Below are 14,577 nucleotides of genomic sequence, written 5' to 3'. Positions count from 1 at the left end.
TGCCATTTAATTAAATTAGAAGTTAAACCAAAATCCTGTGCCCATAAAGATTGAAGACTAGTAACAGTATTGACAAAACGGTGGAGCTTAAAAGTTTTATAAAGTCGGGATGCGAGATGACCAAGCATACCATATGTATGAAAAAAGGAGAAGGCATAAGGAGGCTCAGCAAGAGACAAAGAGGAGTTAGCCATAGCAGAAAGAGTACTTCGGAGTTGCAACCAGGCATAAAATTGAGTCCTAGGGAGCCCATATTGAGTTTGCAATTGTTCAAAAGAAATTAAAGAGTTATTATGAAATAACGAGGAAACAAACCATATACCATGTTGTTTCCAAGTAGGCCAACTAATCATTTCGCCACCAACTTTAATTTGTGGATTGTTCCATATTGGGGCAAAGGACGAGTCATGCCAAGAAGGTGTGGTATCCGGTCTGATAGAATCCAACTCTTGGAATGCTCTATATAGCGCAGACACAATAGGGTTAGATTTAGCGATCTTACCAAGAGGGACACTTTGCCAAAATTCCATCGGAGCAGGGGATATCAGATGGCGTTCTATCGATAACCACCTAGGGTGATCAGGTGAGTGATGATCGAACTGAAAGTAATGATATCCTTGTTGGAGAATATAGGCCAAATGATATAGATAGAAATCTGGGAAATTAACCCCTCCCTGTTGAGTGGGGCCTTTTAACTTATGGAGAGCAATACAGGGGGCTTTATTATGCCAAAGAAATCTTGTCAAAAGCCTATCTACATAATGATAAAAATCTTTGGAGAAAAGGACTGGGATCATAGCCAGAACATAAGTAATCTTAGGAGCCAGTACCATTTTGATAGTATCTAAGCATCCCCACCACGAGAGGTGTAGTGGGGACCATTTGTGGGTGGTCTCTCGTATCATCTGAAGAATAGAGGATTCACAATAACCAGTAGTGGTAGGAATATCCACGTGGAAGCGGATTCCCAAGTACTTAAGGCCTTGCGAAACTTTCTGAATCGGAAGTCCCGATAGATCCACCAAGGAGCCCAGTAAATTAAGGGGGAGCAACTCAGTTTTATGCCAGTTTATCTTATACCCAGATGCTAAAGAATAAGTAGAGATAAGACGGAAAAGAGAAGGAAGGGAAGCATCAGGATCAGTAAGAAAGAGTAGAACATCATCTGCATAGGCAGTGAGTTTGAAATCCTCCGTGCCTATGGTTATTTATTTATTTATTTATTTATTTATTTATAACTTTTATATACCGGCATTCGTAAAAAAAACATCATGTCGGTTTACAGACAACTGAGAAAGGAAATTACAATGATAGATGGAGGAAGGATAGGAAGTTAAAAGGTGACAACTTTACTGTAGAGCCAACGGGCGCCACAGTTATTAAATGAGATTACATGTGGTTAACCAGGTTGGACATAAATTAATTATATACAAGAGGCGACAGAGTGGGGGGTAGCGCGGGGTGGGGGATGAAGCGCATAGGGGAGGCGGGGTGGGGTAGGAACTGTACAAGGGGGCAGGTGGTGGCGATGGGAAGGAGAGGTGGTGACTGAATATCAGGAAGCCATAAAATGGATGGGGTGGTGAGGGAGGGAGGGTGTGTAGGGGGGCGGGGGGACACTGTACTAGGGAGAGGGAAATAATGAGTGTTGAGGAGAAGTCAAATGCTAGGGTTGAGAGGCGTTGGGATAGGCCTGTTTAAATAACCAGGTCTTGATTCCTTTTTTGAATTGATTAAGTGAAGGTTCTAGTCGGAGCTCGGTGGGGAGGGAGTTCCAAAGGGTGGGGCCGGCGATGGAGAAGGCTCTCGCTCTGGTGTTTGTGAGGTGAGCAATTTTGAGTGAAGGGGTGTGGAGGGTGCCCGCAAGGGAGTTTCTGGTAGGACGGTTGGCCTGGTGGAAGTGTGGCATATCTTCGATCCAGGGGGAGTTATTTTTATATAGCGTGTTATGTATGATAGTAAGTGTTTTGTATTGAGAGCGATAGGTGATTGGTAGCCAGTGGAGGTTTTGTAATATGGGAGTAATATGATCAGTCTTTCTTGAGTTTGTAAGGATGCGAGCCATGGCATTTTGTAAGATTTGGAGGGGTTTGATTGTGGAAGCTGGAAGGCCTATTAGCAGTGAGTTGCAATAGTCAAGTTTTGATAGTATAGTGGTTTGCATAACAGTACGGAAGTCATGTGCGTGGAGGAGAGGCTTAAGTTTTTTGAGGGTTTGGAGTTTATAGAAGCCCCCTTTTAGGAGTGATTTGATGTGGGATTTGAAGCTAAGTTGTGTATCTAAGAGAACTCCTAGATCTCTGACAGTGGACGGAGGTGTGAGATTTTGTGAAGTGTTCTGTTGCAGTTGGTGAATGGATAAGCTGGGTTGATTAGTAATAATTAGGATTTCAGTTTTTGAAGTATTGAGTGCAAGGTGTAGGTTGGAGAGGAGGGCGTTGATAGATGTGAGGCATGTCTCCCAGAAGTGCAGGGTTTCGTTGAGGGAGTTTTGGATGGGGATAAGTATTTGTACGTCGTCAGCGTACAAGAAGAATTTTAGTCCCAGTTTGGATAATAAGTGGCAAAGAGGGAGAAGGTAGATGTTAAAGAGGGTGGAGGAAAGGGAGGAGCCCTGGGGTACGCCTTGTGAAAGAGGAATGTGTGTGGATTCGGATTTATCAAGTTTGACTAAGTACTTTCTGTGGTCAAGGTAGGAGGAGAACCATGATAGGGCTGTGTTAGAGATGCCTATCTCTGCTAAGCGTGATATTAAGATTTTGTGGTTTACCGTATCAAAAGCTGCTGAGATATCTAAGAGGGCTAGAATGTATGATTGGCCGTGGTCCATGCCTTTTAGGATGGTGTCTGTTATTGCAAGTAGGAGCTTTTCCGTGCTTCGGTTTTTGCGAAAGCCGTACTGGGCGGGGTGGAGGATATTGTTATCTTCTAGGAAGTCGGTAAGTTGTGTGTTGACCACTTTCTCCAGAATTTTAGAAATAAAAGGTAGGTTGGAGATGGGCCTGTAGTTTGCTGGATCATTTTGGTCGAGGGTGGGCTTTTTTAGTAGGGGCTTTACGATGGCGAGTTTAAGCGGGTCGGGGACCGTCCCGAAGGTAAGGGAGCAGTTTATGATATCCGCTAACGGTCTTGCTATGACGGAAGGGATAGTGAGGAGGAGTTTAGATGGGATGTTGTCGGCGATGTGGGTGGCTGGCCGCATCTTTTTTAGGATGGCGTTGACTTCCATCGTAGTGGTGAGATCAAGGGATGTGAGGTTAATGTTGTTGGTGGTGGGTGGGAGGTCGATGTGAGTGGGTTTGGGGGGGAGACGATTGAGAATGTTGGTGATTTTGTTTTTAAAGTGATCTGCTAGTTTATTGCATTTCTCTATGCTATTATCTTCCTGGGGGGAAGGAGTGGTGGACTTTGTGAGTTCTGCTACATAGGAGAATAGGGCGGTAGGGTTGAATTTGTAGCTGTGAATTTTTGCTGCATAGAAGTCACGTTTGGCGTGGAGTGTTGCTTGTCGGTATAGGTGTAGGGTGTGTTTGTAGGCTACTTTGAGTGTGGGGGTGGGTTGTTTTCGCCAGGAGCGTTCTTTGGCTCTAAGGTCTTGTTTTAATTTTTTGAGTTCACAGGTGTACCATGGTTTTCTTTCTGTTTGGTTGGGGTTTATTACTTTGTGGATGGTGGGGCAGATGTTGTTGGCTATGTCAGCAGTAAGCTTATCCCATGACAGGAGAGCATTATCTGGGTTGGTGAGGTCGAGGTTTTCACTTACGTTATTGAAGGCTTGGGAGAGTTCTTCTGAGGAGCATGGTCTATGGTAGGAAATTGTCTTTTTGTGTGATTTGGTGTTGGAGGCATTTATGTTGGTGTTGATGTTGAGCTGGGCGTTGATGAGGCAATGGTCGGACCAGGGGATGGGTGTGGTGATTGGTGCATGGGGTGTAGAGAAGCTAGTATTAGCAAAAAGGAGGTCGAGTGTGTGCCCAGCTTTGTGCGTGGGATTGGTGATGAGCTGTTTAAAGCCCAGGGCTTTGAGAGAGACAAGTAGGGTTTCGCAGGATGTGGTGAGGGGGTGGATGTCTACGTGGAGGTTGAAATCTCCGAGTATTACTGCTGGGGTGTCTGGCTTTATATTGTTAGTAATGTATTCAATGAGGGGGGACGGGTCCTGTTCCAGAATGCCGGGGGGGGCGTAGATGAGGCAGACCTGCAGGGTTTTAGATTTAAAGAGCCCAATCTCGAGTCTCGGGGGGGAGGGGGAGTTGGTCTGTAGTTTGAGGTGCAGGTATTTCTTGGCGGCAAGGAGAATGCCACCTCCTCTTTTATTTTTGGGCCTAGGGATGGAGAAGATGTCGTATGTCTGTGTTGGGAGTTGGTTGATGAAGACCTGGTCTGAGTTTTTTAGCCATGATTCAGTAATGGCACAGATATCAGGGCTGGTGTCTGTGAGTAGGTCTTGTAGGATTGGTGCTTTCTTTATGATTGATTGGGCGTTGCAGAGGGTGATGGCTAGGGTGGCCAGACCCAATAGTTGTGTGAGGGGTGTGATCATGATGGGCACTAGTGATTTATGTTGTGTGAGGGTGTGATTGTGTGTTGGGTGGACAATCCTTCGCACGGGGTAGTGTATGATGGGTATAGTGGGGAGACACATTTCAGGAGGGGGGAGGTGGGTCGTTGAAAGGGTAGAGGGTGCTTGTGCTATGGGTAGCGGTTAAGATTATACCAGTGATGTCTATCGACTGGCGGATTGCCAATAGCAATGGCTCCAAGGCTACGTTAAAAAGAAGCGGGGAGATAGGACAGCCTTGCTCCACGATGAAGTTGAAAGGCAGAGGAGGAACGGTTATTTATATATAGAAAAGCCGAAGGGGAAGTATAGAGAAATTGAATCCAGGAGAGGAAGGTATTGCCAACGCCAAACCATTTAAGGGTTGTAAAGAGGAAAGACCATTCTACGCGGTCAAAAGCCTTTTCGGCATCTAAAGAAATAGCCACAGTAGGAGTCGAGAGAGATGAAGCGTGATGTAATGCGTGCAAGAAAAGTCGAGTATTATTAGTAATTAGTCTACCTTTGATGAAACCCGATTGATCGGGATGAATAAGGGTGCAGAGTACATGTGATAATCTAGTAGCCAGTACTTTAGTAAAGATTTTATAATCGGTGTTTAGTAAGGAGATAGGTCTATAGTTAGAGATAAGGGCAGGATCTCTCCCAGGTTTAGGGAGAACTATAATGCAAGCTTCAGTAAAGCTGGACGGCCCTGGTGCCTGGGAACCAAAAGACAAATAATATTCATGTAAATGAGGTAGCAACTCAGGTTTAAAAGCATGGTAAAAGTCCGAATTGTAGCCATCGGGACCAGGTGCTTTGCCACGGGATAATGATGAAATTGCGGCATCAATCTCCTGAAGTGTAATGGGAGCATCTAGCATAGCAGCTTGACTCTCAGAAAGAGATGGATGAGTCAATGATCCAAGGAATTGTTGTATCAGATGCGGCGTTTGATCGTCAGCTGCTTCCGATTGGTAAAGCGACTCATAAAAAGAACGAAAAGCTGAAAGAATATCCGTGTCAGCTGTCAGTAATTGTTTTTGTGGAGATAAGATTGAAGCTATACGTTTCTTTTCCTGTCTTTTCTTAAGATACGATGCAAGCAGATGACCGCATTTATTGTTTTCTGCGTAGTACATTGCTTTAGAACGATCAATACCAACTTGGACCTGGGCACTCAAATGCTGATTATATTGGTATCTTGCTTTTAACAGGGCCGTAAGAGAGGCGGAAGAGGGTGAAGCAATATGTTGTTGTTCCAGGGCTTCGACTTCACGTTGCATAGAAGAAAGAGCCGCTGCTTGAACCTTCTTAGTCCTGATGGTGTAGCTGATGATGTCTCCACGTATGGTGGCTTTAAAGGCGTTCCAGAGCGTGGAAGAGGAGACATCCGAAGAAGAATTAAATTGAAAAAACTCCAGGATTTTAGGACGAATCACTGTCTGAAATGTAGAGTCAGCCAGCAAGGAAGAATTAAATCTCCATTTCCGATCCAGTTGAATGGGCGAGAGTAGACGAATGGTTAGTTCAACTGCTGCATGGTCCGAAATCAGTATAGGAAGGATAGATGCCGACTTGATGGTGGAAACCAAGGATTTGGAGAGAAGAAAGAAGTCGATGCGGGAATAAGACGTGTGGGGATATGAGTAGAACGTGTAATCCTTAGTCGTAGGATGGAGCAGTCTCCATGGATCCACGAGACCGTAGGAATCTATGATATGTCGTAGAGCTTTACAGGAGTTGGATATTGAAGTTCGTAGAGAGGTCTTTTTGTCAAGAAAAGGGTCAAGAGGTTGGTTGAAATCTCCGCCAGCAATGGTAGGATATTGATCCAATGTTAAAAGGTTGGCAAATGCAGAATGAAAAAAAGAAGGATCATCCTTATTCGGAGCATAAAGATTCAAGAAGTTGTAAACTTGGCCGGCAATGCGAATTTGAGCCACTACCCATCTATCATCAACATCTGCCGCTTGAAAAAGAACTTCGGCCTCCAAACGTTTGTGAAGGAGAATAGCAACTCCTCTTTTTTTTTTATCTGCTGGGCTAAACAGAACGGAACCAACCCATTGTTGCTTGAGCTTAAGAGACTCCGCTGGCGAGAGGTGCGTCTCCTGAAGAAAGGCGACATCTGCGTGCAAAGATTGTAAGTAGGTCAATATTTTTTTCCTCTTAATTTGGTGTGAAAAGCCATTGACGTTTAATGAAATCACGGTGATGTGAGTGATAATTGACGCCATGAGAACCGCATAGAAAATCTGGATGGGCACAGTAACAAATAGGCATTGCTGTAGCTGAGTATACTCCAAATGTTCATCAAGATACAAAAAACCAAGGCAAAAGCATTGTCACTTTTTAGATGAGAAAAAGAAAATAAGAAATATCGAAAAATATTGAAAAAGCTGAGGAATAATAATAGAGGTATAATCGCCCGTAGGCTGGTAGGCATGAAATGAGCCTCTTGATTAGCTAGAGGCCACTGCTAACAGTGGGGTTGCCGAATCGCTATGTGCAGAAGAACATAAAATAAAGAAAAATAATAACGGCGCCTGGGAACCATTCCAAGCATGAGGGAAATCCACTCTAACAACTTAACTGAGAGTGAAGTATGGATATATAAAGAACAATGCCATCTGAGCAATTATCAAATTAGGTTAAATTTAGAACCACCGCTCACTGGGAGCAGAGAACACAGTTTCAAGTAATCATTCCAGAAGCCGATTGAGATTGGAGAAATTCTTCCAAAGCCTGCGGTTGATGGAAAACCTGAGTGTGATTATGAAGAGTGACCCTCATCTGTGCCGGATAAAGAAGTCCATATTGCGCTCCTAAGGATCGGAGTTGCGGGCGCATAGCCAAAAATTGTTTACGTTTCATTGCAGTAGCTTTGGCAAAGTCAGGGATCAGAAGAAGCTGATTACCTTGATATTGCGATGGGGCCTGATTTTTCGCCGCTGTAAGAATAAGGAGAACTTGCTGATATCGCAACACCTTAAAAATAATAGGGCGCGGATATTGAGAGTCCCGGAGTGGCCTAGCAGGGATCCGATGTGCCCGCTCTATTTCAAAAGGTAAGTCGAATTTAAGCTTAAAAAACGACGGGATAAATTGAGAGAGAAAAGCAACGGTATCTGAACCTTCGGCTCCTTCTGGTATACCAAGTAAGCGAATATTGTTCCGGCGATTGCGATTCGAAAGATCTTCAATATCGCGCTGTAGTTGTTCTATATTGGTCACCATACGAGGAATGGCTGCCGTTGCAACAAGCAGCGAAGAAGCCTGAGCCTCAACGTCATCCAGACGTACCTGAAATGTATTCAGTTGTTGGGTTACAGTATGCAGTTCACCTCGTATTGCTGTAGTTGCATCGATGTTAAGCTGTAACATCTCTTTTAATTGTTTTAGTTCAAGCAAAACCAGATCCGCCGACGCCATCGATTTTGACGCAGTTGCTTTGTCCGGTGTAGGGGGATCCTGTTTTTGTCTTTTAGAGCCAGTTCCCGCGGCAAAAGCCGCCTCAATTTTCCCAGATTTTGCAGTAGACATCCTTAATCAGTAACGTATTGCAAAAAATTTGATGGTCGTAGCAAAAATAACTGCTGGTTCCCAGGCTAAGTATGCGATTTCGGCAGAGCTCCAAAGTTAGGCGGCCATCTTGGTCGCTGCTCAAGAGCGCCCCAATTACAAAGTATCATTAATTTGGACTTACGCTGCAACTGTATAGTATCGGTGTGTAGCCAAAAAAACGTTTGCTTGTTTCATTTCCAATAGTTTTATTATACTATTTCATTTTAGCACACACCAAATTTTTTGGTGCACATTGAAACCGATTTACTGCTCACTAAAGGCCTGATTTTTTAATCCCCTGTGCGTGGGAAAAACAGGGGTTACGCATGCGGCCGGGCCTTGTGCGAGCTGCACGCATTTTAGAAGAGGCCTGGCCGCATGCGTAGCCCCTATTACATGCACAAGAGTCAAGCCTCTTCCAAGGGGCAGTCCCACGGGCGGGGAGGGGTGGTCCTGGGAGCGGGGCAGAGCTAGAGGCCGCCGGTACAGTGGCCATTTGTTGCTGTGCCAGGGAATCACGCACCAGCAGCCTGCTGGCATAAGTTCCAAAACAAGAACAAAAAAAAAAAGTAGGGCCTTCCAACGGGTCGGAGAGGAGAAGGGAAGAGGGAGGGAGGGGAGGGAGGGGGCTAGGAAAGTTTCCCTCCCAGTCCACTCCTTACTTGGAGTGACTGGGAGGGAACTGGCAGAGGCCCGATCTCGTCACCGCGTGTAAACTGGGCAAATCTAACCCCCTGCGCGTGCCAGCCTGGATTTAATATCATGCATGCACCAGCGCGTGCAAGTTATGAAATCGTGCATCCATGTGCACACGCCAGGTAGCGCACGCACATGGACGTGTGCGCGTATTGTTAAAAAATCTACCCATAAATGGGTATTAGCACTCACTAAAAACATTTAGTGCATGCTAATTCAATTTAATGTGCACTAACTAAATGAAACAAATGACAGACAGCAGATCCCTACAGTGGAGTAGTTTCTGTACAAGTCTGTAACCAGTATTGCAAGGGTTTACATTCTTTAAAGGATAAAAATAGCCACAAAACCGTTTTTTACAACACAATGATTTTCATCAATCACACTTGTACAACATTCTGCCTGTGGTGCAGAATAGTGCATTGATTTGGTTCTGGTTGCACTGTCTTTTAAGTGCAAATAGGAAAATGAAGTTTCAACAGCCCATGCAGACTCTCAACAAGTCACATTTTATTCATACTTTGTTTGCCAAGGTCAGTTTCATATGGATTTTGCCATGGCAAAAACTATCAGAGCAGATATGAAAGTGTGTTACCTCACCCTTTGCAATGCCCATTTTTCTATCAGGTGCTCCACTTCACCTCCAAGTACTACAGTGTTGGTGTCATCCAGAAGCAAGAATCCATTTTTCACTTCAATGGTTTTTATTAGCTTTATTTTTGTGCCAGGTGGAGTGTTCAAGCTGGGAAAAGAAAGAGATGGAATTTTAAAATGTTAGCTCTGCACATAATACTGTAGGTCGGGTTTCTCAGAATTGCTAAGTCAAGCTCCAGAAGCAAACAGCCTATCTTCTTCATGGAATGCCAATCCTAAAAGTTCTCAAAGTGAGAATAAAAGATGTCTGCAGAAGGATAGGATTCAATCGCCAGCTTTGAAGAAGTAAGCAAAGGCAGCCACATGAAGGGCAGGGGAAGAGAAGTACAAAAAGTTGGACTGGATTTTCTCAGATAAGAATGTTTGGCAGCTTTCATAATCCAAAGATCAGATCACAATCAACTCAAAAAGCAAATCTGGCTATGGACAGCTTTGTGTGCTTTCAGAGCAGGTGCTTCTATTAAGCAAACTAGGCAGTTGCCTAGAATACCAAAATTTGGAGAGGAAGGCAGCAAATTCCCTCCTGCACAAGGCCTAGAGAGGTGCTGTGCCACAGTCACCTCCAGTAGGAGGGAGCACTGTGCTGGAGCTGCCACCAATAAATATGTAAGCTCAGGGAGGACGATGGTGCCTAAGGCATTGAAAACTGCACCAGCCCTGTATGTTTCACTGTGGAAGCAAGCTGTTTAGAGCATTCTCAAGGTAGCTGGTGCTCTCAGCACCAATAAGCAATGAAAGAGTGCATTAATATTAGCATCCCCATCCCCATTACTCTGTCTGTCCTCTCAGCCCTCCCTCTCTAGACACACTAATTTCTGTGTTTCACCAGCACAGAGTTTGTAAAGCACAGCATATAACTGTTAGGTGAGAGTGGGAAAACAAAAAAAAATATCCCAGTGAAATTTGGAATGATCCACTACCAACAATATATTGTGTCCCTCTGGAGTACATTGCAGAGCTCAGAAGAAAAAATCTGAATGTTCTTATGGTTACAGACTATCTGATGTTGGATGGAAGTTGCTTGTTAATTTAAAACATTCTTATATTCTACCCTACCCAGATATGTAGTTCAGAGTTAAACATTAAATAAAAAAAATGGAAACATGCAGCTTTATGTGGAAGAGAAAAAAAGAAGAATTTACTAAAACTTTTTAAGCTATTGTGTTTGTGTTTTATTGCATAAAACTACATGTGCTCATACTATACAAGTTAAACTAGTGGAGAAATGAAGGACTTCTTCAACTCTAAGACCAAATATTTGCATATTATCCTTCACAGCTCAGAGAACAAATATAATATCAAGCCTGACATGCTTAGTATTGTTTAATCAGTCACCTTACACTAGGTTCATGTGGGTTCAGAGATATAAAACTTAACCGTGTCTCGTTATATCCTGGGTTTGTACTAGTGAAGTCCGATAGATAATAAGCATTTATAGTTATGTATTGCACTGGACTTAATACCTAGCACTGATAAATAACAAAATAGTAAAATATAAAAGCAGAGTAAATGCTTTTAGTATGGAAATCAACCTGTCAGTAAAGGACATTAGCATATCATCAGCACTTATTTACCTGTACAAAAACATGCAGCAGAAAAAGAACATTATGGCCATCCACACCAACTAATGAGCTTTTTGATCCTAATCACTCCCTCAGAAATATTCTGTGTTATCCTATGCCTTCCTAAATTCAGATATTTTCTGTCTCCACTACCTCTATGGAGAGGTTGTTGCATGCATCCACTATCCTTTCTGTAATGCACATTTGCTTACTATAAATTGTGTTTTCCATAAATAGCAGCATGAATTAGCCATAATATGTGGATCATGATTTCCAGTGGCACTGAATGTACTCATTTATTTTATTTATATTCTACTTTTTTTTTCTTGGGGGGGGGGGGGGGGGGGGGTAACATTTCAAAGCAGATTATATTCAAGTACTTATCTCTCCAAGCTGGTAGAACTTTGAGGTCTATTGACCATGTGCGGGAAATCCCACATGGGTGTTGCCTTGAGAGCCTCCTCAGTTTGTCCAGAGCTAACTAGCCATTTAGTCAACTCTCCAAGGAAGAGGGCAGGTATCTCATGGCTAATTCATCCTGCTACACACGGAAAACACCATTTATGGTAAGCAAACTTGCTTTTTTCTGTTGATTAGCAGGCTGAATTAGCCATGATGTGTGGGGAGTCACAAGCTGAGAGCTCCAGCAGAGCGTTACTGAAAAGCAACTTGGACTCCATTGTGGAAAGAAGACTACAGTTAAAATACGTTATACAACACTGGCTGTCCAAAGGTACTTCCGAAGCTGACTGCTTATCCAGACCAGTAGTGGAATGTAAAGGTATGTACTGATGACAAAGTGGCAGCTTTGCAGAATTCTTCAAGAGTTACTTCTCGCAAATAGGCAACGTTGAATGCCATGGCTCTAACTTGATGAGCTTTTACTGGATAAGATCAAGTCCTGCTGACACATAGCAGTGCTGAATGCTGTCAGCTATCCAGCTGGACAGGGTGTGCTTTGAAAGTGGCGCACCCAGTCGATTAGGATCAATGGAAATGAATAGCTATGAAGCCTGACAATGTGGCTGAGTTCTCTTATAGCAGATCAGAGTTCATTTACAGTCTATGGTATGGAGGTTCTTTCACCTTCATGAGCATGTGGCCATGAAAAATATCAGCAAAACCATTGACTGATTGATATGGAAAGCTGATATCACTTTCAGCAGAAATTTTGTATGTGTGTGAAAGACCACATTATTGTGAAAGAATTGCATGTAAAGTGAATAGTGGGTGAGAGCTTGTAACTCACTTGCTCTGTGTGCTGAATTTATGGCCAGAAGATCACTATCCATGAAAGGTATTTGAGGGACACCATGTCCATAAACTCAAAGGAAGCTTTCAAAAACCAGGCAAGGAAAACGCTGAGATCCCATGGTGGCAGCTTATGAATTGGAGGCTTCAAATGCCATAACCCTTTCATAAATTTCGCTACCAGAGGATGCTGAGAGACAGGTTTATCATTCATTGTTAAATGACAGGCCACTATGGCACTGAGGTATACTCTTACTGAGGATGTAGCTAGGCCAGAATCTGGTAAGAGGCTCAAGTAGAACAAGAGGTGTCATGGTTCACAGGAGAATGGGTCAAGGCCATTCGTAGTGCATCAAGTTGAAGAACAGTTCCACTTAAAGGCATAGTTGCACCTGGTTGAAGGCTTGCGGGCCGAGAGAACAATATTTTCAATAGGCTTGGGCAAGGTCAGGTCTGCTATTATTGAGCACTCAACATCAATGCTGTGAGGCTGAGGGATTCCAGGTCTGGATGAAGCAACTTGCCATCTTCTTGAGAAAGCGGATGAAGATGCACTCCTAGATGAATCGGAGGATGTTGCAAAAGACGAATGAAAAACACATACCAGGCTTGTCTGGGCCATGCTGGAGCTATGAGAATCATGGAGGCTTGATATCGAAGCAGTTTCTGAATTGTTCTTGCTATTAGAGGAAGGGGAGCAAAAGAGTACATGAGGCTTGTCCCCAATCTATTAAGAAAGCGTCCTGAGTGATTTGAAGTTCACTGGGAACAATGGAGCAAAACTGAGTGTGTTTCCAACTGCACTCCATCACAAACAGATCTATAGATGGACAACCCCACAACTTGAAAAGTTCATCTAACAAGGACCATTTGTGAGGCTGAAGCACTTTGCAGAGGTGGTCCACTAACATATTAGATATCCCTTGAAGGTATGTGGCTTGAAGGGTGGCAAGATGATTGATTGCTCATTGCCATATTTCCAGCATCTCTTGACAGAGCTATCAAGAGTCAGTTCGTCCCTGCTTCTTGATAAGCCAGCATCCAGACTAATACATTGCCTTTCCAATATAAAGTCACCTTCAAGAGGCTGGCAAATGACTTACATCGAGTCTGGCATCTAAGCATTGCCTGAACTGAGAGGGTTCATAAAACAAATATTTAGTCTCATTCAGAAGAACAATGCATTTACAAGGATGATGAACAGTACAGAAAGCACCCAAATACAAAACATCAGCTCTCATAGCAAGAAACTTCCTCCTTCAGTCTTGTGCTGTCTTCCCCAAGTCAGAAAACATACAACATTTCTGTCCTTTATAAAGAGATTCTCTATTGCAAAAGAGAAAAATGCTATATCAGTCTTGAAGAAAGGCAAAAGATACAAGCAAAGTAGCTTGAGTAGAAATCACATCATCTGGATTTTCCAAAAACTCTGATAGGTTACCTGAATCTTGATCCCTCTGATTGGGAACAACATTGTTACTACGTTACTATTGGAAATAGGCAAATAATAAATACTAGAAAAAGGAGGTAAAGCAACATCAGGAATCTGCAATATTTCTTTCATGTAGTTCTTAAACAACTCTGATGGAGAGATTAAATGAGTTTGTGGAAAATTTAAAACACACAGATTTAATAACATGGAACAATTTTCCTAATCCTTGATTATATTAACCTTAACTTCTTTAACTCTTTTCAAAGATTTTACAAAAACACACAATCTTTCATCAGTACTTTCCAAACATTGTTCATGATACAATTCTTTTGAACAGATGTCTATAGTCAGAATCGCAAGAGAGGAGACTGACTTCTCAATCTTTGCAAGCACTAACCACAAGTTATCTAATGAGACCAAAGCAGGTTTAGTCAAGTCTAATCTGACCTTAAGAGCCTAGGTAGCATCCCGTACCTCCTGAGAACAGGGAATTTCTTTGTCTAAGCCCAAAGATGGCTAACACACAATCGAGCCTGCCACAGCAACATCACCTCTTCCCCAGAAAAGTTAGCAGAATTAAACGCCGCCATGCTGCAGTTGGCCTGCAACATTTAACAGAGAAACCCTGTCCAATGATGTGGTCGAGACTCCAGAGCTCAGAATCTGGTCAAGCATTCCTTCAGCCACTGTAGCGTTACAACCCAGGCGGCGAAATGTGACACGGTCTTCAGGGTTGAGTGAAACTTCAACCACCAGCGGGCTGGATGCCCCTCCTCAGCCAGCAAAACTGGACGTGGAAACCATATGAGATAAAGAAGGAGCATATTCAGACAAGGTGGTCTGCAGAGTAGAGAGAATAGAGAACTTCTTCA

The 14,577-nt window shown here is 43.3% G+C and overlaps 1 protein-coding gene across 8 annotated transcripts in view; it reads right to left on the bottom strand.

Annotated features, from left to right (window-relative positions):
* TDRD3 (tudor domain containing 3) overlaps positions 1–14,577 on the bottom strand; it is a 632,378-nt gene that overhangs the window by 383,234 nt on the left and 234,567 nt on the right. For all 8 annotated transcript variants that reach the window (XM_029602992.1, XM_029602999.1, XM_029602994.1 and 5 more), the window contains exon 5: positions 9,407–9,548. In XM_029602992.1, the coding sequence (XP_029458852.1) occupies positions 9,407–9,548 (142 nt within the window). The remainder of the gene's footprint in view (positions 1–9,406; positions 9,549–14,577) is intronic.

The sequence above is a fragment of the Rhinatrema bivittatum genome, chromosome 5, assembly GCF_901001135.1.
Source record: "Rhinatrema bivittatum chromosome 5, aRhiBiv1.1, whole genome shotgun sequence".
NCBI lineage: Eukaryota > Metazoa > Chordata > Amphibia > Gymnophiona > Rhinatrematidae > Rhinatrema > Rhinatrema bivittatum.
This window is presented reverse-complemented; position numbering and strand designations above follow the sequence as displayed.